We start from the raw sequence: 26,453 nt of genomic DNA, 5'->3' as shown, positions 1-26,453 counted from the left end.
AATGTCTCGTTTCAATTTTCCTCAACATACAGTGCCCTACGAAGTTATATAACACACTTACACATTGATTATGCAATGTCTAGGCTGTCTATGATCTACACTGCAGTATATGATGCATCGTAATGTCTAATTTCATGCACATGCCCGCTGCTGACCCATGTCTAACCTCCTGTACATACTGTACCTGCTGGTCTATGTAGAAATGTTGTATTTATTTTCCCCTTTGCTCTCCCTCTTTTGTTCTTTCTGGAAATAACGATGGAGCTTGTACAAAGAAAAACTTTACACCTGTAAACTGTGATGTGACAATAAAGTTGATTCTGAATCAGATTCTAATCAATAACAAGAACAAAGGTGTTTCCAACTCAAACTAGAAGCATCCAACTCTAAAAACTGATCAAAATGTTATGCAACACGTTGACTGTAAGCCTCACATTGCCCATCGCTTGATCTTTGGCAAATGTGTGGTGTACTGATCAAACTCTCAACCCTCCCAAACTAGATGATTTATGACAGAACTTGTGTTATCTTCAGATTAATGCCGGACCACTGCATCAGTCTGTAAGCTCTTCCCTGTCCAGATACACAAACTCACTGCTGATCTGGAGCCAAACCGTGGCCACTGTCTCCGCCGGTGGCCCTGAAATGAGCAGCCGGTTAAAAAGAGGAAATCCTTGGCACCCATCAAAGAGTGTCGAGATGACAGATGAAAAGGTTTGCAAAGTGGAACATGAAACGCACAAAGAACAGAGGCCAAAACCACAGACAAAGCTCAAATCTGATGTTACTTATGTCATTTTATATCACTTTGAAACAGGGAATGACGTTCAGTAAAGTCATTGTGGTGCTTGTTCAGTTAGCCTGATTTGATGTCCTTGTGCAGCTGGTTGAATTATAATGTGCCGTTTTATCTTTGTGTTGTGATGGCCTGAAATAGCTAATGGAACCATTGTGATTTATTTATTCAGCTTTCAGTGAATATAGGAAACTTTGTCCTACACAAACATTAAATTCCCATTGACAATGAATGGAGAATTTTACGTCAGAGTGTCTGAGCAAATAGGAATAGTGTCTATTTTATGTCATGACGATGTATGATGATAAGAGCGCCCCTCACTTCACACAGGTGTGATTTTTAAAATTATAAATGGACTGCATTATGGCAATGTGGCTGTAATTTGTGCGATTCAACAAACAATCCCTAAATAATTGATTGGATTATAATTGTTTCTCCATTTTTCCCTTTGTTCTAGTTCAAGAGGCAGATCCCTGTTGCACTGACCTGTAATCAACCACGTGTGACAGATTAATTCACTGACACTGAAAGGGCCTCGCTTCTGTCAGCCATATTTCCTTCTTCTCAGGGAAGCCAGGGCGCTTAGCATCCATATTTCACTTGCCTATTCTCCTGCAATTTTCACAGAACATGATGGATGGAAGTTTGACAGCACTCGCCTGACTCCGCAGTGCGACGGGCCTGGATCCCTTCCACTATAGTTTCACTGTTGTTGACATGAGCAAAAATCATTCTTGTGGGTTTGGCCATGAGATGCCGGCGTGTGATGCTCTGAGGCAATCCCCCTAATCCAGAGAGATGCATGAAGTTAGGAGTGAAAGATCTGCGTCTGACTTCTGTCTGGACTGAGCTGTGTTGATTTTCATCGCAGCGACCTGTTAAATGTGTCGAGATCCAGCAAATCAATCCATCAAGCCGGAGCTTGCGTCCATGTGATGTGAAGCCGTGCCAACTGGGCTGGCTGCAGTCGTCGTAGCCCAAACTGCTGGCCACATGGAATCAATCACTTTATCCCAGAGAATTGGCATCCCTTAAAACGCTGGCCAATGACTACTGCTTTTACAACCTCTTTCTTTACAGCCATACCTCTTTCCCACAAGTTTAATCACACGTGTGTGCGCGCAGGAAGTTTAACAACGCGCTGCCTGAGGCTACAGGGTGTTGACAGCGAATGACAATTGAAACAGAGTGTTCAGGTGAAGACTGTTGGTCAGTTTGCCCGCAGAAATTAAACTATAAAAAGGGTTATCCTTCACTGCACCCTTCTTTGCAATCAGCTCATCTTGCAGACTTTTTCCAAGGCACGTTATACAGTATGCATGCTTCTTGTTATTAATCGAAGACAGTTTGGAAACTTGACAGAGGTTATAGTTCAATACACTGGTGCAGTTCTTAACCGCTTAACCCCTTATATACTTCGTTGTCCAGGTTCCACCAGGGATCTATACTTAACCCCCTCCTTTATTCCCTGTACGCCACATTTCTTAGTCGGAAATTGCAGATATAAAAGTTCACAATGCGTCGCAAGACGATGCATGTGAATGCATGTTCGCCTATTATGACATGGCCAGAATAGTGACACTATCACACAGTTCAAATCACACTGTGGACATTGATGAATCTCATCTCAGAGATTCTCACAAGGAATCTTCTCACAATCATCCCAGGTCTCCCTCGAGAACGTCTTAAGGCTGTGTACACAGTACAGCACAAGCATGACCCCCCCCCCCCCCCCCCAACCTTCTCAACAATTCCCGTAAGCCCCTCTTTCAGCCACATGAGCGCGGTGCCATTAGGTTTCTTCTAGATAAACAAACACACCGATTAGAGTGATAGAAGAGCGGAGGTGGTGGTAATTGCAAAAAGCCCATACAGCCGTTTCCGGCCAATGGCTCTGATGTGGCTGTGGGGATCCTTGGAAAGAGAAACCTCTGTTGAATTCCATACAATGTGCACAAGCATGGAACAGACTAAAAGAGGTCCAAATTAAAAAAGAAAACAATATAAAAAATACAAAAAAATACAAAAAAGTATCCCAATCCCACTGGTCCATCTGTGAGTTCTGCATGGGAACCTCAATCATATTACCGTGCGCCCCAGGGGGAACTTTTTTCAAGGCAAGGAGACTAATGGGGGACAGGGATGTGAGCAATCAGAGCAGAATGGGCAGGAATGGATGACCACAAGTGGCTGGTGCTCGTCGGGAGAATCTGGACGCAAGGGGTTAGGCCAGGATAGGAAAACCACACTGGAAAACTGACTTGGGAATGGCATCTGGTTCCCATATCCACAGTGTATCACAATTAGCCAGCATAAAATGACTTTAATGTGTGTGCGTGTGTGCGCGCGCGCGCGAGTGTGTGACAACTACAAGCGGCCATGTGTGTGTGACTGCACGTGTCCATGTTTGTCAGGGAAATGAGGTGTATTCTATTTTTATCATTTATCTGTCATCATGCATGCACCCATACACGTATGAATGAAGGAGTACATGCCACACAGTAAGCACGAGGGCATGACATGTGATTTATACTAGTTGCGTGTTGAGCTCACAATGTGTTGCACTGAAATGCATTGTGAGCTTGTAGATTTTCTGGTATATGACATGTCGCACAGTATAAATCAGGCAGGGAGATACTAACTATAGACGCCAGTGATGTGTGTCCAGAGGGATGGTCACTTGACTGCTGCGAGGAAGGACAGTTCATTTCTGAACACTATCATTTACCAATATCAGTCAGCACAAGGTCTCAGACATTTATGTAATGTGAGTGGAAGGGGCGAGATCATCTGCACCATCTTTTGACAGCTCATGGTGGAAGAGTGTATGCATTAAACTAGACGGAAAAAGAAAAAAACTCAGTTAAGGAACATTGATTTTTAGTACCAGATTCTTTGCCACGTTTCGACCCATAAAGCGCACGTACAAAAAAAATGCCATAATCAAGGGAGAATACGCCAGAACGGACGTGATTACTTGTTCTTCATAGAAATACATTTTGGCCAACCACAACCACATATGGGGCAGAATGGGTTACTGTTCTACGTTCTTCATCATTTGACATGAGATGGGGGAATTTTTTTCCTCGCAATCAAAAAGCTGTTAACTTTGGTGTACAAAGTGCACTCCTTGTCCGTGCTTAAAGACTGAGTGCCACAGACCTACCGTATTTCCTCCGAAATAATGATCATTGGGTGTTATTGTATATATCCTGTGCATATCCAACAGTTCATAAAAACGTCTGGCTTTCACTTTGCCCACTATAGTCTCACCGGACTTCTCTATCTTCCTCCATCCATCCATCCATCCATCTTCAACCACTTATCCGTAGTCAGGTCGCGGGGGCAACAGCTCCACCAGAGTGTTCCAAACTTTCCTCTCCAGAGCAACATTAGTGACTTCCTGCTGGGGGATCCCGAGACATTCCAAGGCCAGTGAGTCGATGTATTTCCTCCAACTGCACCTTGGCCTGCCCCGGGGTCTCCTCCCAGTGGGACGTGCCTCGAGGACCTCCCTAGGGATCCTCGAGAAGAACGTAGACGCCCGAGAGGCATCCTAACCAGATGCCCGAACCACCTAAGATGGCTCCTTTCCAGGCGAAGGAGCAGCGGTTCTACTCCGAGTCTCTCTTGTGTGACTAAACTTCTCACCCTATCTCTAAGGGAGATGCCAGCCACCCGTCGAAGAAAACTAATTTCGGCCACTTGTATTTGCGACCTTATTCTTTCGGTCATAACGCACACTTAATGACCATAGCTTGTGCTTGTGCTGTACTGTGTACACAGCCTTAAGTAGAAACGAAGATTGCTCGGTAGACAGAGAGCTTTGCCTTTTGACTCAACACTCACACATGTCGATCTGCTACTTTTGAATATTTACTCCTGAAGAGTGTGCGGTTTCTACGCGACAGAGACAATGTACTGTACTGTATGGCAAAGGTCAAGGTCAAGTGGGTCAGGTATTGATTAACACATTGTTCTAAACTATTCTTCACATAGAAGTATCAGACTGATTTCAAGGCTCGATCAACTCATTTCACATTGCATTATGCAATTCCCTAGAATTTAGAGTGTAAAATTAACACTTAACACTCAGCATTTCACAGTATAGATGACATGAGATAATGATGTAAACTGACTTTGGCATGATACGTTTCAACTGTGTACACCTCCAGGTTGCCCTTCTTTGATGTGTGACATTTTCAGAACCAGAAGAATAGAGAACGCAGGCGCACACAAATGTATTATATTAGCACTGCGGCCGCTAATTTAGCAGAACAATGGATTGTGCATGCACAGTGCACACTGGATCATTTATTATAAAGTATTACCACTTTGGTGGTAATATAATAAATTTCCATGGGAGCAATGATTCAATGTGTGGACTGTATTTTTGCGTTTTCATATGCTCTTCTGTTCAGCACCTGGCCTTTTTATCATTTGGATGTGCGTGCCTTCGTAAACGTTTCACATTTTCATAACCACCCGCAGGTTCTTTTCCTGATTTTATCACTTTGCCTTCCCACTTTGATTATTCAACAATAAACTACATTTGGCGCTAGGGGTACTCAGCATTTACCTCATCAAATCAGATGACCGAAGCTTCTCATGCTGAGGGGCACAGCAACACGGGCAGACGACCAGTGGTGGACAAAGTACTCAACCCCAGTAATTAAGTCAGAGTTCAGATACTCGTGTTATAACAACAGGACCATAAAACTATATGTCTGAGTTATATTAAATGAAGTAAAGAAATAAAGGGCCTGGACCTGTGACTGTAAATCTTTACACTGGAAACGAACTAGAACAAAAAGAAAACACAAATTAATCATCATCATCATACTATAATTCTAACAATGTCTGTGTGTCTGTGTGTCACTGTGACTGCCGTAGCTCCTTACTGCCTGCACCAATCACTTTTCACACAGGCATTGACCATATGAATATGGAGGGCGTAACAAAGCCCTTTTTTCGATTTGACACATTAATGATTATTAATGAATTTATTAGTCAATTACAAACGCACCCGGGCGCAGAACCCCCCACGGCCACAATGGGGGGGGGGGAAATATCTCACAACGGGTAAGGGCTAGTAATACAAATTGAACAATCAATCTCTTTTCAAAATGGAAATTAAATGTTCACTTCACGTCCCTTTAAAGGTGTCCCAGAGTCAAGTATCGCCAAAGTATCTCAAAAAAGTAATCCAAGTAAACCAAGTAAGTCCAATAAAGTATTCCCCAAAGTAAAATTTACAAAACAAAAAGGCAATGCATTGATTACTGAAAAAAGAAAATGTATCCTCCTCTCCCAACCTTCATGTTAGGAGTCCTCAGCTGGTTCCTTTGTTCACAAACACTGAATTGTTTGATTAGAGCAGTAAGCCTCATGTCCAACCAAACTTTCTCTCTCCTCCTAAACAAAGTTCTTCGGTAGTTTATTAAAGTCAAATAGAAAAAAAGGAAATAATAATAATATTACCAGTACAAATACTAAGTAAAGATACACTCAAACAATGTCCAGTACAATGTACATTTACATAATACATCTACTTTGTTACTGTCCAACACTGCAGAGCTGACCAAAAGGTCAACCTCCTCAGGCTCCACTAGCCTGGAGAGACCAAGTCAACACTGTCAAGTCAAATAGATGCACCTAGATGCCACTCTGTTCTGACAACCAATACCAGAGGGTGTACATGCATTCTTGTATCTCTGTGGCAGACAGGACACTGCTTTATGGCTATTGTATGTACAGTATGCACCTCACCATGGCATCATGTTAAGTCTACTAATAAAAGTTAGGCCATGTTTTCCACATGAACCGTATCGCCCCTGTTCTGGGCGCAAACATTCCGCGAAAAGATCACATCTACAAGCTCAACACGCTGTGGATCTTGTAGCTTGGCTATTTTGGGCGAAAAGCTCAGAGCTGAGGGATAAAGGAGGGGGCCTTAGTAGACCCCTCTGGGACTCAAGATGGGTCAATGAAGTATAATAGAGTTTAAGTGGTTAATTAATTAAAAGCACGTATGAGTCGAGCAGAGTCAAAGGTGTCCTTCTGGGTCACGTATGGCCTCTCGCTTGGATAGTCACGGCATCCCTTCCACTTCCTCCTCGGAAGCAAAAGTGATCAAAGTCCAGCTGGAGTATGTTTTATTAACAGGTGTGGAGCTGCGCTGCGTAGCAGATGAGGATGAGGGGAAAGTGGAAAGGGGGAGCGGGGCTCCATGTGTCACCCCATGCGCCTATAGTCTCTGCTACGGCAGCTGCATAATTCATACATCATAACAGATCATCCTCAAACTGGCGATTTGGTTGCATCACAACTGCTTCCTTGCAGAAGCAGCCAGGTGGAAACTGCATGGCAACACACTTCCCTGGTGGGTGGAATTTGAGTCGCACTCTGACTCTTCAAGACACAGCTTCAGGTGACTGCAAAACCAACCCCACCGCCAGGGAGCACGCAGTACCACACACAACGTTGTCCGGAAGTATGTGCATTGCAGCATTAATTCAGCTCATGTGAAGTCCCCCAATATAGGAGCCAAGGTTTCAACTTGTGTTGGGTTCAAATGTTTGTGAAAGTTCAAACATTGCATCAGGTCTAAGTGGGACATTCTTTCCGTGTATCATTGCAGGCAAATACGTTGCCTGCGACCATGGGACCCGTTTCTGAATCGGTCTATAGACACATACTTTAGGTGGACACTGACAGGTGCTTTAGCACTGTGCCACATTGCATTGATATGGCATCAAGATAAAGTTGAACGTACAAACTGTGGCAAGATGGAGAAACTCAAGCCTCCAAGCGAGCTGAAGTTGAGAGGCAACATTGAAGAAAAAAAAACATTTCAGCAATGGACATAGTTGGGGATAATGGACTAGTGTCTTTTATCCTTTCAACTGAAAACGCCCTGTGCTGAAGAGTGGAGCCATCAGGTGGTGTCGGTGGAAGAAACGAGAGAGAGCTGCCTCAGGGGTGGTGTTTTATGCCTGATTTGGTGCTAAATGGTGTGCATTCAACACTGGCTGGTTCCCTGGGCTTGTGTTCTAACACCACAGGAGCTTCCCTGTATAGTTCGCTTGAAGGCTCCAAAGAGAGAGAATTGGGGAAAGATCAAAATAGGAGAAGCTATATGAGGCGATAGTTTTAGCCTCGATATCCCTGCCGTACCCTCAGTCAACCTCAATTCATGGACGACGCATAACCCCTACTAATTTCTTTTTATTCCCTTACTGCTGGTTTAAAATCAGCAACTCAGCCCCATCTACCGTAGAACTCTTCTATTAATATCTTTTTTTCCAAACTGTCGTTGGAGGACAAGTGAAGATAACCTCACACATTCCCCTGTAATAGGCCAATTGTCGACTGACCCCAGTGCTTCCATGCAAACTTTACACAGAATGCCAGGCGTTGGAAAAAGAAAGGGAAATGAAAACAAAGCAAATCACTTTTCCATGTAAGGACAATATGTATATTAACCTCAATAAAGACCTCTCCCAATAATCCTCCATAGAAGAGGCTCATTCCTTGTCTCTGTCTCAGAAACCACGGGTCCCTGGCCATTCATCAGTGGCTAAGTAACAATTAAGGCAGATGCAGAGGCCTATAATGATTTCACCAGGGCTTAGCTTCATTCGTGAGGCTGGGTACAATTTTCTCTGTGTCCCAATGCTAAACAGGGGGTGGCAGTGGGATGGGGTGGGTGGGTGGAAGGGTTGCTGTTGAATATTCACAGCGACATCTCCCCTGCCATCCCACGGGTGGGCAACAGCAAAAGGGAAAAGCAGATGAGATCGCTTTTTTTTGGAAGAATGTTGCACGGGTTGCTTATTTCGGCACCAGGTTCAGTGATCGTTTAGTGAGTAATTGTCAGATCAGTACACTGTATTCTATAAAGATACACAGAGGTCTGCAGAGGTAACGGCTCGGCTTTTAGAAATGCAGACACTTTAATGAATTAAAGCCTTGATTAAGTTTAGCACAATAATATTACTTCAGCACTTCACCACCAGTTATACACCCTCCCTCTTCCCGAACCCACTTCCCCATTTAAACTGTAGAAAAACAAATAGCACCCCTACCAAAGACTTAAAAAACACGTCATCAGCTAGGGAGATAGACAGCTACATAAACATGAACAGAAGCTGTCATGTCCCAACATAATTATTAGAACAATCCCAGACATTATGAAACAGGATTCATCTCCTAGCGATCGACCTAGCCAAACCGAATATAGGCTTACCTACAGTAAGTAAGTAGCCTTGCCGAGCCATGAGGCCCATAGGGCAGGAGCCTATCTCCTGTTTCTGTAGCGTGAGGCAGCTTGATGTACAAGTACACCCCCTGGACATGATGCTAGTATGTCGCAGGGACTTACCCCCAATCCAACCCTTGATGCTGAGTATCAAGCAGGGAGGCACTGGGTCCCATTTTTAGAGTCTTTGGTATGACCCGGCCGGGGATCGAACCCCGACCTCCCAGTCTCAGGGCGGACACCCTAACCACAAGGCCACTGAGCTACAGTACAATGTCAAAAACATGTCAAAGACATTCACATGTCTTGGCTGCTGCAGAATCATCTTATGTCTTTATTTATCAGAGGCCAGGCTGTGGCAGGAGAGACCACCTGCACTTACTTACCTCTTCAGAGCCCCCATGCGGGAGCAAAACGGCTGCAAAGGCTCTGAAGATTAACTTACGAGTTTTACGGCTCAGTCGGCACACGCTATTATTCCTATTCAATCACGCTTGCCTCCCAACACTATAAATAATTTTAAGAGAGCATGATGTGTGCGCACGTGCACACACACACACACACACACACACACACACACACACACACACACACACACACACACACACACGTCACACACACGTCACACACACACACACAGCACCTGATTGACCCCGTTATGGCTCGATGTCAGAACCTCCAGTGCTTATATATGGGTATGTCTTCATCTTTTTGGGGAAACGCAGGAGTTTTCCATCTGTTTGAGGCAAGTGATTCTGTGATCACCCAGTACATAATGAAGTGAGATAGTATATTTGGGTGCAGGGGGTTGGCAGGCGCTGACGTTGGAAGCGAGGATATTAAAAACCAGACTAGCCAAGATGACAGGGATTCGTCCGCTATTAGCAGAGGGCAGGGTTGAAAATATTATTTTAATAATATAGTCAGATTACATAGTGGAGAGGGTTTTTTCTAATTTAAATGCTGGTCACAGGCACTGCTTATGATGGTAGTGGTAATTTGCCACCACTATGCCTTTTACTACCGATGGCTAAATCTATAATATTGGAAATCATGACAACTTGTTCAGATGGATTATTGTTTTCTGTCAATGTCTTCAGAAACACTTCTTACTCACTCTTACTTACTCTTACTCTTACAATCACTTAATTGGCTGCAGGTTTTCAGCTTTAGGGTTATCTTTAACCAAGGCTTTCATATAGTTTTGTTCCTTTGCTTCAATCACACTCCTATCACAAGACGCTTTGTAACGAAGAAGCACGTTGTACTTAAATCAGCTTTCATTAACAAGAATTAGCCTTCTTACCATAATGAATTTGTTATTGTAGTAGCAATAATAGTTGTTTTGTGTTTTTTACCTTGGGCAGGGTTATTAGTTGTGAGGATGGCATACAGTACTTACAGGAGGTCCTGAAACAGAAAGAAGGACAAAAGGTCATGATTAGCATGAGCATACTCCATCAGCACCATTCAATAATAAGCAATAACTCCACTGTAAAGAAATATCCCAGTTTGGAATACAAATACTCTCTCGCTCTTGATATCACAAAATTATCCTGCTGAGGGAAATAGTCTAGAGTCTAGAATGATGATTGGTTTTGGTATCTTGAGGTCTAATCCTGGTTATACATCACGTTATACTCCATCTACAGTAAATGAACCACTTGAAACCTGGCAAACGTTGTGAGCTTGCCTTGTATATCGGCAATGTTTGGTGAAGAGATTAGCTGTAGATGGGAAAAAAGTGGTCCAAGTAAGAGTAAACACAGGTGAGGTTTGAATCACTATTCCAGACTAATAGTGATATTAGTCTGACCAATCATTTAGCTTCAGACACCCAGGAGGGCCAGATCCCCTATGGCTTCCAATCAGCATGCAACTAGAAAAAAGTGCTCCTCAGAGCACAGGTCTCCGCCAGGTCAGGTAGGTTATTGTGGCCTCCTGGTGATGCTATAATAAGCCAATGTGAAAAGGGTGCCATTTCTTCTTACGCCTTGACGTTTGACATTTTTGTTCCAAAAATGAGGCCAATTTGAAGTCAATTAGCATGCAACCATTGTGACACTGAACATGGTAGTGCTTTGTTATATAAAGTTCTGTAAACATTTTTTATGGTTTGAATTATAAGGATAATGGATGATTTCAAGTGTTAGTTGCATAGCCTACTGCTGTGTATTTATATTGTATTGTATTGTTTGTGTGTCACATGCACGTCTTCTTTGTCTGCTGAAAATGGCTGGAGCATTGATTTCAAAACACCTTTCAGTCTGTTCGTTTCTATCATACATTACTGCAGGATAGTAGGCATAGAGCAAATACAGTAGCGACTGTAGTGTTACCATAGTCATATTTAAATCCCCCAACGCAAGCAGGAATTCTGTTTCAGCATAACTCCAAAATCGCACCGGTATTTTTATCCCATGGCATTTATTGCTGGCATGGTGACAAAGCACTCATCCCACTATCCGGTTTCCGAGCCATTTGAGCCAACAATGACCGCCAGCATCTGGGCGATCCCGTTTTGTATTTTGTGACTGGCTCTAATTTCACTGCTACAAGGGGGCTGGGCGCTTGTTAAAAAATGCTCTCGTGTTTTTGCGAGGTGACACGCTCGTCCTTTCCTCCCAATTACTAGCCCTCAAAAGGACCGTGTGCCAGCGCGCTTCAGGGCTCCCCTCAGAACCCTGCAAATCATCCCGGGTCTTAAAGTTCTTAAGGGAACCCAGCTGCTCCGATCGCCACCCAAAAAAACAAAAAAACACAGGAGAATTTTCTTTTTTTAACAAGTCTTACTTCCTTATGATTGGATGAAAAGTGCAAATAGCTCCTGCAGCTGGGGCACTTAATGGAGCTCAATGTTTGAGGCTCACTGCGGCTGTACTTCAGTGCCATTATTTCATGGTTCATTGAGCTATGGCTACATAGCATTTTCACTAAGCCTGCATAATTATGGGATGTTGACTGGTTCTTCAGTTATGTACAACATGCCTCAAAGACGTGACCTAAACCCTACGACGCATCCATGTGAATGTGGAACCGTTCAATTGACAATTAGCATGGCCAATGCGTGGCAGTTAAGAAGCAATTTCTTGCAAAAGCTGCCTCAAAGTTTTTAATTATTGGTATACTTCAATAACTCTTCAAATGAGGCAATAATTGTACTGCCTCATTCAATAGCTACAATCACTGTCCGACCGCCAACAGCCCGGTGTGATGATGATATGTCAAGGTCCAACAGTTCCCAATAGCATCATAAACAATCCGCCATCAAAGCCATTCACACCAACCATGTCTACCTACTTCAGCTCGGTTAACTCTATTAACCATCTGTTTGCACACACTTCCACACACTGCCACCTCCTGCCATTTCCTCCACAGCGGGCCCTGTTCCTGTTTACGGTAACGTGCAGTCACCTCGTGAGAATGCAAAGGTCATTGGCCTCAACAGACAGGTATGGGGCATATATATATAAAGTATATATTTGTGTGTGCTCACTGCTCACATGAACCGAAGAGACGTTATCGCATTCTAAAATGTCAACAGCGGTCACACTTGTAACTAGCAGCTGCAGGGGGTGGCAGACAGGAAATAGCTTTTTTATTATTATTACATTGCTATGACAGTGCAGCAATATCTGACTTTGTGCATCCCATACATCTGTCATATTTATTTACACAACTCCGCAATTCCAGGCAGCATCAGTTCCTTGTGTGTGTAAGGTGGCGATGATTCATGTGGAGGATAGGGAAACTTTCCAGCACTGACCACCCGCTCTGACGGTTTCAGACAACCGCAGTTGAGGCTGTGGTAGTGACCACGACATGAAGTTGTTTCTGTGTTACTGTCATGCCACACTCCTCCTTTCCATATGTTGACAGTAAATAAGCATGAAATTCTAACGAAGCACAGTATCCCATTCAGTCCCGAGTTCAACGCTAAGGTAAATATCATGGCGTATTTTCCTATTTGTGCTCACTGTCACTTGCAACCGGGAGTCCATATTGAAAGGCTTTGCCTGCCTAGTGGGGCGAATGAATGAACGGCATTGCTACCAAAAGCATCTCTGCTGTGAATTTGGTGTAGTCACTATTGACTGAGGAGAATCGTACTTTAAAAACGCTTCACCGGAATATCTGTGCTACTTGTGTTTAGACCTATACTCAGGGCACTGTACCGGTTCACAGAGCAGAAATAATTTAATTCAATGGTCTATTGATCGCACAAGAGAAATTTCACAGAAGATAAAAAAGCACAATTCAATACACACAGGAATAATTGCGTGTAACAATAGCAAACATTTTACCCAGTGTAGTATGTAATTGGAAAAAAAGCAAAGTGGATTCGCTGCTGCTTTTGGGCAGATCAACAACAGGGCGCAGCAAGACAATTATTGAAAACACTAAATTCACAGAAAACACAGTCCTGTAAAATATGAATAAAAACGTATGTTTTTCACCTCTATCATCCTGTAAACAATCATCTGAGACTCTAGAGAAGGGAATCCTGGATTTACACAATGATGCGTCTCCTAAAAATCTATTAAATAGTTTTCATGGAATGGTACAGGGACCTTAAAGGGACTGTGACATAAAATAAAAATGTTTTTCTTTCTGTGGTCTTGGGTTTTCTGGCTCTAACAAGTGCTCTGATTTTCCTGCTGTTTGTGCGAGCCATCAAATCCCACATATATGTCAATGGGATTTGCCAGCAGATGTCATTCTTTTCACTGTTTTCATTGCAGCTCAAAAGGCTTGCAAACCCCAGAGAAACTCCACTGAATGTTCAAAGTTCAGGTTTTATGGGTGTAATTGAGGTCATAAAACCTAATATAAAAAATAAAAGTAAAAATAAATGAAACGGGTCTCCAGGTCAGGTTGGCCTCCTGGTGGCGCTATAATAGGCCAATGTGTAAAGGGTGCCATTACTTCTTACGCCTTGGATGGCAATTGGATGATTTGAGGCATTTTGTTCCAAAAACGTGTTTTGCAAAAATACACCTGTTGGTGGCACTATAACAGGCCAATGTGAAAAGCGTGGGATATATTCCTCTGCCTAGTAGGAAAGTCTGTGAAAGATTTCATGTAAATTGCACACTGCGTTCATGATTTGAGGCTTTTTGTTCAAAACCGGTCAATCCTGCAAACTTTGAAAGCCAATCTTAGCCAATTAGGACAGAATCGGGAGGAGTAATATCAACATGTGTTTTTCAAAAGTCGGCCTCCTGGTGGCGCTATAACAGGCCGTTCTGGAACATTTGGGCAGAGGTTCATTGGCATCCAGGGAGTGTGTGCAAAATTTGGCATTTTGAACGGGTTAAAAACGTAAGTTTTCAAGTGTGACCCATTTTGAACAAAATGCCTCAAATCATGAACTCCAATTGCTGTGAAACTTTGCACGCACATTTTCACTACGTTGAGGATCAATTAATGCCTCCCTTTTTACATTGCCCTATTATAGTGCCACCAAAAGGCCAATTTTTTCCAAACATCACAAATCACAATCCTGACCTGGTACTGTATATATAGACCTGTGCTCCATGGAGCACTTTTTCTAGCTTTTAATATGCTTTCATGTTCCATTTCAACCTGCTTCATATTTTACTTGGCAATATGTTTTTTGTACACTTGGTTTGCAACCACAGAAGCTACTGGTGAAAGTTAATGTCAGTATATGGATTTATAACGAGGAGAGGAACATAATACAGTCAAATGTTCCACAGAATTTCCATATGACTGTAACATTAAGGTGGTAGTAATGCAGCACAGTCCAGCTACATGTCAACAGGCTAGTGATCATCAAAATGACTCTGAGCAAATTCACATTTGCACACATAATGCATAATGCACAGTAAGTACAATATATTGTTCTTAGTTAGTTGCTGCGAGAGTGAGGTCTAGCCAACACCAACTCAGGATTCCTGGATCACTGCCCTCCACAATTTCCTATCCAACATCAGGTTCTTGAGCACTTCACTGTTGTCAGCCAAGCTGCACTTATACATCGGTCGTACGCTTCTTTCCACTCCTGGCTTTGCCCTGGGTTGGCTCCCATAGGGTCAATGTACTTGACGCAGTGCCCTGCCAGCCTCATCCTTCTCTCTTTGTCCGTGACCCGTGGTATAAGTCCCCATAGAGGTCCACATTTCTGATGCGGTCCGTCCATGTGACACCTAGTGCCATTCGTAGCATTCTTGTGTAGACTCCGTCCAGGGCTTTTTCCTGTTGTACTGTGAGGTTCCATGTCTTGTATTTACATTGTACTCACATTATGCATTATGTGTGCAAATGTGTTTGCTCAGAGTCATTTTGATGACCAATGTATACTCTATCAAAGCTTTATCACAACAAAGGCTTAAAGGGTAAGACCACTTTTGTAGAGGTTTGGGTTGTGTAGTTACCTTGCCATGATGTAACTCCAAATGTGGACAAGAAATTTAAAAAAAATGCTCCAGTGATTAGAAATTGATTATTCAAAATATGCTCCTCATTGACTTACATTGTACGCTGAAACAGCACTCAAAGTCACTCTTTTAGTATGCGTTTTTTTAATAAAAATGTTAACTTCACTATTTTATATTATTTTCTTCTGGTATGTTCTATATGGGTGTGTCACATTGTGTTATGTTATTTCATTGTCTTACTGTATACCCTGAAATCTTGAATAAACAAAACTGTGAAAAAAATCCAGATCTTTATAGTATAATATAGTTTTTTTTACTTACTAAAAGAGTGACTTTGAGAGATGTTTCAGCGTACAATGTAAGTCAATGAGGAGCATATATATTTTTTATTTTTTTCATTAAATTTTTATTGAGAAGAATAAATACAAGAACAGCAAAAACAACAACGAGGAGCATATTTTGAATTATCAATTTCACTGGAGCAATTTTCTTTACATCATGGCAAGGTAACTACACAACCCAAACCTCTGCAAAAGTGGTCTTACCCTTTAATATCACATCCTTCAGAATCCGAACAAACCATATGACTCAAGTCACTTGAAGAGTTCCCTGCACAAGTTGTGTTGACGTTCTTGGAGATTTCTTTACGAGACAGTACTGATTATACCCATAAAAGCCACTACAGAAAACGGCCGCTGCTCACTTTTACGATATAAATAAAACAGTCATGCAGGACCTGCCCTTAGATGTCCGTACTGTGGACTCATGTGCCAGATACACTATGAGATCAGTCCATCTGGGCGGACACTGAAGCCAGCTGCAATATGCTGCAGTAGGGTTATTGTACTTGACATGAGGGGCAGAACTGTCATCTCTTCGTTTCCCCATTGTCCATCCTTCAAGGCTTCATAGCACTCTGTGTGCCACTCCAGACATCACACACGCACATGTGTATTTGCTTCACTCGTTTTGAATCGACTTGTCAAGAGGAAGCTATTGTAATTCAGAGAGAGAGAGCGACAGACAGAAAGAGACGTTGATGTACTGGCTTTTGCACAACAGTGCCATTTGAAATATGTTGGCATGATCCATGTTTATTGGACAGTTAAGTGTTGCATAAACAAAACTGATGGATCTCAGAGGCACACACAGCCGACCAGAACATTTAACTGTTGTCTATCTATCATTTCACCCCCCCCCCCCCCCCCATCTTCCGTGTATTTCCAGTCATACACTGGATGACTGTAATATTATGTAAATACGAAAAATCAAATAGGGCAGAGAGCCATACCACACTGTGATGCATGGCTGTACGCTCGAGACCCGAAACGGAGAGCGCGGCCGCAAGAACAGGATTTGAAATTAATTTGGCAAAATAAAAAAAGAAGGATGGAACAGATACTTTGATGCTCATATACAGTATACTAGAGGTTGTTTGAAATACGGCCCTGATAGCTGATTATGTTTAATTCCAATGACTTTACAACACAAAAGTACATCAATATCAGAGTTCACATGGCTTTGTAACCTCAACCAACATATTATTTCCTCATCATATTATTGAAATAAACGGGGGACCATAGCAAATCAGCTCTGTCTTTTTGATTTGCTTTAACGAGCGAGTGAGCGGGCATATTTTAGCCCAACTGACTGGGTCAAGGCCTGCTCTGCCATTGTGGAGTCTCCGTGTCAGAGTGCCGGTAGGCTCCAGTGCCCATTATCGCGCTCTTCTATTAGGTGTGTGGAGTGTGGACGCGACGTGAGTGCCTGCCAAGTATATGTTCCCTCTGTGAATTCAATTTGAGGTTACACTCTGTCTCGGGGGAGGCTGTGTGTGTGCACGTGCGTGCGTGCGTGAAAAAAAAAAGGCCCTTCCCAGAGGTCTTAACCGAAGGCAGGACTGAGTTTCATGAGCCAGAGAGGAGAGAGAGTGGCAACTGGGAGGGAGGGAAGAGCATGGTCTGGCTCAGAGGTCTTGCAAACTGGGAATGGCCCTGAACTCGATATCACAATCTGAAAACATGACAGCCACCAGGTCTCAAGCAGCCTTTACACGTTTATGTTGGACATGGGTCGACCTCTCGCTGACTCCACATACAGAGGTACCCTTCGATGGGGAATATGTAAACACAGACACGGTGAAGGCTGACCACAGTAATGCTGCGCTTACATCTTCCCTTCTCAAGAGAGATTTAACAAAGCAGCGCACGGTTTAGTCTTTCAACCTTGCTGTTACATTCTGATAGTTCTCTGAAGTCTGAAGCCACATAGCTGTGTGTAGGTTATCTATCACCTATCCTGGGATCCGAAGATGTATACTTTCTCATGATTTCTTTACACGATTGCATGCATGATCTATTGGTGTTCTACGGCAGTACTGCTGAATCTTTTCTGGACAGAAACTCAAGTGATCTGTGGTCTCATACACACAAACATACCAGGTTCTCCATTGCGTCCTCTTCTCCCTCGCTTTCCCGTCGGGCCTGCCAAGAGAGGAGCACAATGCATAATTTTCAGTTTACAATCAGATAGTCCTCGTTGGAGTTTCATGTTCCACAGTTTGCGTTTTATATTGCAGGATGTTCAGGTTCAAACCAGGTTCAAAGGCAGCGAAGAAATATTGCCTTTGGACTACATACAGTACAAACCTCAAAATCTCAAGTATTTAGGCACAATTTAGGTACAAACTGGCCTGGAAACAAGGAACACACACACTCTTGCCACAGGCGTTGAGCTTTTTTATCTGATTAATTTTTTTCCACTTACTGTACTGGTAAGTTTGGATGTCCTGATTTTTTATTTGTTTTTATAACAGTCATTTTTACTTTACCTCGCTCCCTTTTGCTTCCTGTGAATCTGCTAATGCTCAGCTGGAAGAGTAAAACAATTACACGCTTTGTTAAGTTTTACGTGCTGAAGACTCGACTGCATTGTACTTGGGCAGTCTTCTGTGCTGACCGGACAATCTCTGGGGACCTTTAAAGCAGATCTCGCCCAGTGTTGGGATTCTCCGTCCGTGTGAGGAGACCTTTATTGCCTTGTTGAGGCTGACTGCTGGAAACCACTTTTTGTTTGCCATGATGGGCATTTTGTGTTTCTGTGGACATTTTCCTACAGGTAATAGAAAGTAATGTAAGTATCTGTATATTTGAGCCAAATACTTCCAGGGCACACAGCCCAACACAGCGAGAGGAGGAACAAAAAGTTGTACGAGCAGCAGCCGACATGTCTTAGATTTCACCACAACATGGTAATATAGTGGGCGCGATGCGATCACAATTTACATCTGAACGTCAGGCGGATTGGACAAAAACAACAACTTTAGAGTATTTTACTGAGAAAACAAGCAGCAAAGAAACGACAATGAGTGGTTCCTTATGGGGTGCACGTGCATTGATCCTCATGATAGGAAGAACGTAGGCGCTGTCTAGCAGCCTGGACAGCACGAAAGGTTAGTTTTGAGCTTCAGCTGCTTGGAATTGATATATTATAAACCCTATAACCCGCCATATGGCGGGTATGGCGACCTGCGGGGTAAAACCTTAACCCTTCATCTGGCGGGTTATAAAGCGGCTTGGCGTCGTGAGTGTTAATTTTGGCATTGCATTATAAATTGCTGTAGTCAATTCAACAGCTGGGATAACAGTTGCTTCAATACTGTTCTAATTGATAAGTCAGTCACTAACCCAACTCCTAACATGCCACCAGTGGTCAGTAAGTACATTTACTTAGTTACTAAAGAAGTACATTTTATGTGTACTCTACTTGAGTATTTGCATTTCTGGATACTTGTCAGCACCCATGACCACCTAACGCTTTAGAGATTTCAGAAATTGCAGATTGATAAAGGAAGAGTGGAACAGAGGAAACATGGATGCTACACATCGTGCTATGGAGGAGATTTACTGTACAGCAGCACCCCAGGCGTGGTGGACATAAAAGTGCAGACTTTTGTTCTGGTTCCACGACTGTCTGTATGATGTTTAGCTTTCAACTTGTTCCCTCTGTTTGGCTCAGCCTTTGCCTCTGATTTGACTGCCTTGGACTGGATGACTTCCAGGACAGCGTGGGGCTCTAGTATGACTCCCACTTAGTATCTACACAGGGTTCAAGGGTCATTCATTTTATCTCTGCTTCTGGTCAGACTGCATGGTCAGACCTTTTGGGAAATGTAGACCGTCTCTGATGTTTGATTGATATATTGTATTTATGTTTAACAATTTGATTAAAAAAAAGTAGGCCTACAGTATTATGTTGGGGCGCCGATGGCTGAGTTGTTATGGCTCATATAGGCCCTATGCAGCCTAAGAGCAAGATCGCAGGCTCGATTCATGCACCCGACGGCCTTTTCTGTGTGTCACTCCCCGTCTCTCTCTCCAGCTGCCACTCTCCACTACTATCCAAATAAAGGCAGAAAAGTCAAAAATGAAAAAAGTCTCAAGCACTTGGCAGCATTGAAAAACAAACCCTGTGGTCTGTACACGTAAAGATGCTATTGTTTTCACATTGAATGTCAAAGTATATTGTTGTATTCGTCATAAATGCCTCATTTTAAACTGCATAATGTGACGGTGTCAGCAGCGGCTGTCCACCTCTGAACAGCGCTCAGCGGGTCAATGGGGACCTAATTGGTCTCCGGTTCCAACTCCGATGTTGCGGATTTACCCCCTTTACCCCCCTGGGGTTTAAGAGGTTTTAATGAATAAAAAGTCAGAACAATTGTGACTAAATAATACCTACACTGTTTCCAATGGTACACATTGTAATTGTTTCATTTCCTGAAAAGTAACAGGCATTGCTTTTGCCTGACAATAATATATTTTGATCGTGGTGGTCAGTTTGGTGACGAAGTCTCCACATAGTGCGAAGTCTCCACATAGTCTGAGACAAAATAGCATCTTGTTTATTCTTCATGTACTAGCAGATAATATGGGCTTCACAATAACATCTTACACTCAAAGCATGCAAAGCCAAAGAAATGATGACATGTTGAGATATAAAAGTAGTTAATGTTTATTCCAAACCTACAAACTCAAATACGGTACAAACAAGTCAAATAACTACGAAGGGCTCAAAAAGAGAAAACAGAAAAACCAAAAGCACAAAACAGATGTTTTGGGGACTCTTTGACATTTGGGGTTTATTTGTTGTTTTGGAATAAACATTACCACTTTTGTAACTCTGAATTTGATCATTTTAGCAATTTTGTTGTTTGAGGATTTTGCTACTCAATATTGCTCTTGAGAAATTAATTTGGTTAGTCATTGAATCCATCTGCAACACACCCACCCACTACTGAATACACCTCATCACTTTACCACGTGCACACCGCCCTAGTCATTGAATCTACCTGCAACACACACCCACTACTGAATACACCTCATCACTTTACCACGTGCACTCCGCCCTGCTCAAGCTACGGAAAATACCAAATGTTTGTCTCTACAGCCCACCCACCACTCCGTTGACTATCCACACCGGTTCGTCTGTTTCGACAAAATAGTTCCCCAAGTCTGATCAGGAGGACAATGTCATTCATTTCTAAAAATGTATTATTTATTAAACAAAAATCCTATATTACAGGTGCATGTTCGCTAGCAGCATTATACGTGCTAATGCTAAAATAACTCAATGTTCATTAATAACAAGCCGTGACTAACTATGCCATAAACATTTGCGATAATGAAATAAAAATAGCAAGTGCACACATGCAAGAATATAGTGTGCCACTGCAACTTAGTAGACATGGGTCATTTTGGAAAAATAACATTACATTTACAATAATTATCAAAATACCAAAAGTGCTACAGTAGGAGCCGATCTTGTACTTACTTACAGTATGAGTCATATGAAAATAATGTGCAGATCATTGCGAGTGTACTGAATACTGTATTCAAATACTGACATGCAACTGTGTAGCTGTTTCTTAGTCAAGTAAAGCTTACTAGGTAGGTTGGCCCTGTAGGCAAAGAACTCTTTGAAGAACTCATGGTCATCATTATAAATGATGTTAAATGTTGTGGAGAAGTAGTCTGAGTATCTCCTGTAAGCCCAAAGTCATAACTCTCTTCAATCTAATTGGTCACGGTTAGATGTTTGGAGAACACGAGAAACCTGCATTCAGGTTCTAGATGCCTGAAGGAAATAAATTACACAGGCAGAAAATAATATTTCCAAATCATTCAGATCACATGATGATATGCGCCTAACACAATTCTTATTTTTTTTCAGTATTTCCGAATGATATGCTTTGAAAAGCACAATAACAATTACTTAACATGTGATTTGATGTGCAGTGGAGGCACTTTTATATTAACCCATTTTGGGCGGGAACACCTTTTGTTGTTTAAAGCATTACGTTATACTTTAGCTATTGAAAAATAGCAGATCTACAAGCTTGCAGGTCTGCTATATTTGAAAAATTGTGAAAATGTGGCGCAAATCATTGAAAATATATTCTTTCAGAGAGAATGTTTTACTCAAATCGTTGCTTCCGGGGGGGCGTCACTGGAACAACATATTTTCAGATGGGGGGCCGTGGCCAAATACATATATTTCTGGGGGTCCTCAACATGAAATAGGCCTTGAGCACCACTGACACAGAAACATTGGAATTTCAGAAAACTGTCAGGATTTAGAAGACATTTGTAGAATCGTCTCAGGTCTAAATGGGTTAAAGACATTGATTCCCAATTGACATAATAATTTAGCTCTCCCTGGTGTAGAAAAAATAACTGAAGACATATATCTTCCTTGGTCAAGGGGGTGGGCCAGTCCCCTTTGGATAAACGGTAGATGTTTGCTTTCACATCTGGGAGACCAGATGGACCAGATAGGAGCAACTGCTAAATGCCAACATTGTAAAATGTTGACACGAGTTTACAGGAGTATCGGGCCCTTCCTCACCAAGGAGTACGTCTGCCCGGCTACTTAGCCAAGCCTCAGTCATCTCCAAACTTGATTACTGCAAAACTCCCTGCTTGCTGGTCAGCCGGCATGCTCTCTCAAACCCCTACAACTGATCCAGAAATGCTGCGGCACGCCTGATCTTCAATCTCCCTAGAGGCTAATTCAGACCGCTGCAATTTTTCTCCACAACATTCAAATTCTTAAATCTCTTTGCGCCAACGATAACAGACCTAAGCCCATAATGAAGCACCGCATCTGCAATGCGACGAATCTGCGACATGAGCTTGTACAGTAGATCAACTATTTAACCCGTCCTGCACTTACTGTACATGGCCAAAACACAGGGCATCTGTCCCTCCTAATCACACGACACCCTTGCCAGTGCTAACTCCTGTGGAATGAGTCTGACATCCCATTATACTTATCTCCATTTGCCAATGCCCCTTTTGATGAGAGTTAGATGCTTGGCTTTCCAACATGGGAGCCCCGGTTGTAAATCCAGGTCATACATCAGTGCCGGTGGCCAATGTTCCATGGACGTTGAAGACAATGCAGGGTTTCATTGGGAAAAAGGCGATATGTCACCTGTCTGAATTGAGATCTTCACTATCTTCAAATATATGCTTCTGTATAATATCATCAATAAACCACCAAGCTCACAGTCTTGAGTCTGCGTGTAGTACTGCAATTCGGAGGGAAACGGAAGCCCAATGGATGCTCGCTGGACATTCCGCGTCTCACTGGCAACGATATTTAAACTTGGCAGAGTTCCAACATTCTTCAAAAAGTCACTCGGAAGAATAGAGCGTCTCAGGGGAATTTCACAAGGATCGGTGGTTCGTCTAAATAGACTTTATTATGTTCCATTTAACCCCACAACACAGATGAATGAATTCATTAAACCTGGTAAGTGATGCCAACAGTCGCGGATCCAGGTCAGGACAGGGCTGCACAAAAAGCTGGCTTGCCATCCTACAATTTTTTCTTTTTCTTTTTTTACTCAACAAGTACATTTTTGTGGAGAAGCCCTGGCGGACAGGAGGACAATTTCGATCCAAGATCCTTATTAGGCTGCATGACAATGAATAAATCAATACATGAAATGCTAATTCACGGAACATTGGGTCCACTGTCAAGGGGAAAATATGTAAATTGCACCGCAATTTCAGCCCTTGTCGTCTACCAATGTCACTGTTCTCCGATTCTTTAAGGGGGATGGGTATTGTTGTCAGAAATATGAATATCACCGTCGTCTGCCAACTACACTGTTTGGACTGATGGTTTGGCCTGCCCTACATTGTGGAATATATGTGGGCTTTTCCAAAGACAAAACAGAGGGAATAGATACGGCTTTGCCTACTCTCCCTGCAAAACTATCAAATATCGATTATCATCAGTGTGTTTTAAACAGCACTTTTAGCAATTCTTATCGCTGTACAATACATTAGTTATAACTCCCGACATCCCATTACTCCGACTATGTGGCTTCGTGTGTGGTTAGGGTTAGGGATAGGGTTAAGGCCTATTCATAGTCTGGATTTTCTGTGGTGAGGTGACCACCGCTCCGGTGGTGAGCTGACCACCGGAGCTGAAATAACGTTGAGAGGTGGTGAGTAAAAACAGAGAGAAGGGGTGGAGCGGTGGCGGTGGTTTGCTCTTCACCGCGGCTCGTGACGTCATGTTGTAGTTCGTTGGTCACCTAACCACCGAAAATCCAGACTATGTATGAGCCTTTAGTAATGATCCCGTCAGACTAATGACAATAAAACAGGATACAAGCAGACCAAGATGTGGGCTATATGTCTCCACCAATTCATTATCAGACCAGGTAATCTCTAACAGAGAATAGTGTTCGTAAAAATACGCTAATTTGTAACTACTGTACGTGCTCTCACTGACCTTTCTAAATTCTACCCATACCATTACTTATCCCCTTAATTCCTTCAACCTCGGTAAACAAGTCAAATAAAAATAAAGAGTAAGTGCTGTAGGGGGACCAAGGAGGAAGAGCTTGGAGGAAGTGGAGGAAACGTCTTTCAAAAAACCTCAGCTCTGTTCTACGCCAAACATGCATCTCCTCCTCAGCTCCCCCCCACGAGACTTGTCTAAATGTTTTTTGCATGACCTGAAGAATCCGGTAGTCCATCACTGAAGCTCGGTAACGAACCCTGTAAAGTTATATACGTGCTTTTTTACTGGAAGCACAGGCACAGCACACCATTCGCTTTGTCTCTGTGCATTCCCTTTGGACCACTTCAAGACGGGAACCCCTTTTGGTGTTTTAAGCATTGTTACACTGTACTGTAGCTATTTTAGAAGAATCGTGAAAATGTGGCGCAAATCTTTGAATATATACTTTCAGAGCAAACGTTTTTAACTCAAATCTTTGCTTCTGGTGGGGTCCCTGGAACAACATATTTTCAGATGGGGGTGGGGAGGCCAATTACATATAATTCTGGGGGTCCATGACATGAAAATGTTTGAGAACGACTGACAAAGAAACATAGTTTAGGTTTTTCTGAAAACTGTCAGTATTTAAATGGTATTTGTAGAATTATCCTCAGGTCTAAATGGGTTAATAGCTGTCACAGCTTTGCAGAGGTCAGCTACAGGCTGCTCTGGGCTTTTACAAAAGGCACAGTGCACACAAAGACTAGTTTTGAGTTCAGTTCAGACATAGAACCAAAAGGAAAAAAGACACATTGTGCGCATTCTCTGGGTGCTACCCTTGGTTAAGGCAGTGGATGCTCTTGAGCGTCTTTGGGGCGTTCACAATACAAAATGACAATTTGCATCCGAGACAGTTTTGCATCCTATATTTTGGAGTGCCGCTTTTTCCACTTTTGTGGTTTGAGTTAAAGGGCCACTTCACCCTGTTTGCAAACAGATCTTATTTTAATGATGTTTAGGCCACAAGAAACACTTCTCTGGGGTTTTTTTATCTGTTTAATATGTGTTTTTAGATATTTTATTATTTCAAAGTGCCTGTGATGTCACAGGCACTGGTCTCACTTCCTTCCTGGACTACATCAAGGAACGTTACAGAAGGAAGACGTCATGTACAGTGAATACGCCATGACACTTTCATGGATGCTTTCATGGGAGGCAAAGCTCACACCGGAAGTTCCATGGATACATGGCAGTGGACGGAGCCGGCAGTATCACGATGCTTGGTACGTTCAAAAACGTACTTTGTGCTCTTTAGATACCGCTATAAATTACACCGTGTACACATCGAAAAGCAACACAGCAAACAATTATGCGGTATTATGTCTTCTGTTATTTTCCAGAAGTGATTACTTTACAAAGGTCATTCAGGACAGTCATTCAGAAAGTGTTTGTTCATGAGCTGGTCACTGCATGGGCTCTCGTTGACTCCAATGCTTTCCACCAAACTTCTGGGTGTAATTTGGCTCCCATGGTGCGTCAAATCTGCTGTCTGGAATTGCATGATAGCAAAAATGATGTCGGTGGACTACATGTTGTCTCAGTAGGACAGCCCTCCCCCGCTTCACAAGGAGGAGCAGTGCACCAAAGCATTATGGTCATTTTTACACCTTTTAGGATCTGCAAAAAAGATGGAGGTTTGCAATTGCCTTTAAGTTAACAGGCATTGTTGTCCCTGGAAGTTCAACTCCTGTAAATTAGACGTAGGTTTCCATTTCCCCACAATCTGATTGGTTATAGTCTCAGGTTAGAAAATAATGTCAAGCTATTCAAGGCTATGCCATTTCTAATGAAAGACTAACACTATTATTTACCTTGTTCTAAACCCAAGGCATTCAAGTATTTAGAATAATTGGGCTCCTTTCAAGCCAAAATTGATTTTGCGGGCCGTTCTATAGATGCCCATGGATAAAAAGTTAAACACCCTGCCTTTATAGACTGCTCACCTACTGTAAGAACCTTCTGTATTGAATCCAGTCTGCCTTATGTTGCTCGGGACTCAACTGGGTTTTGGCAACACATTGCTTCTAAAGTCTCGACCCAGGCCTTGAAAAACACTATCCTGAAGCATTTTTCACATTATTTTCATATTCTGTGGCATAAATCCTCATAATCCTTATTTCCTGCTACGGTGTTCTAC

General features: G+C 42.6%; 1 protein-coding gene across 2 annotated transcripts in view; it reads right to left on the bottom strand.

The window, feature by feature from the left end:
* The window catches only part of col25a1 (collagen type XXV alpha 1 chain), a 193,051-nt gene that overhangs the window by 69,166 nt on the left and 97,432 nt on the right, over positions 1 to 26,453 (bottom strand). For both annotated transcript variants that reach the window (XM_083788970.1, XM_083788971.1), the window contains exon 3: positions 17,888 to 17,940. In XM_083788970.1, the coding sequence (XP_083645096.1) occupies positions 17,888 to 17,940 (53 nt within the window). The remainder of the gene's footprint in view (positions 1 to 17,887; positions 17,941 to 26,453) is intronic.

Source organism: Protomyctophum parallelum, assembly GCF_964188405.1.
Source record: "Protomyctophum parallelum genome assembly, chromosome: 18".
Classification (NCBI taxonomy): domain Eukaryota; kingdom Metazoa; phylum Chordata; class Actinopteri; order Myctophiformes; family Myctophidae; genus Protomyctophum; species Protomyctophum parallelum.
This window is presented reverse-complemented; position numbering and strand designations above follow the sequence as displayed.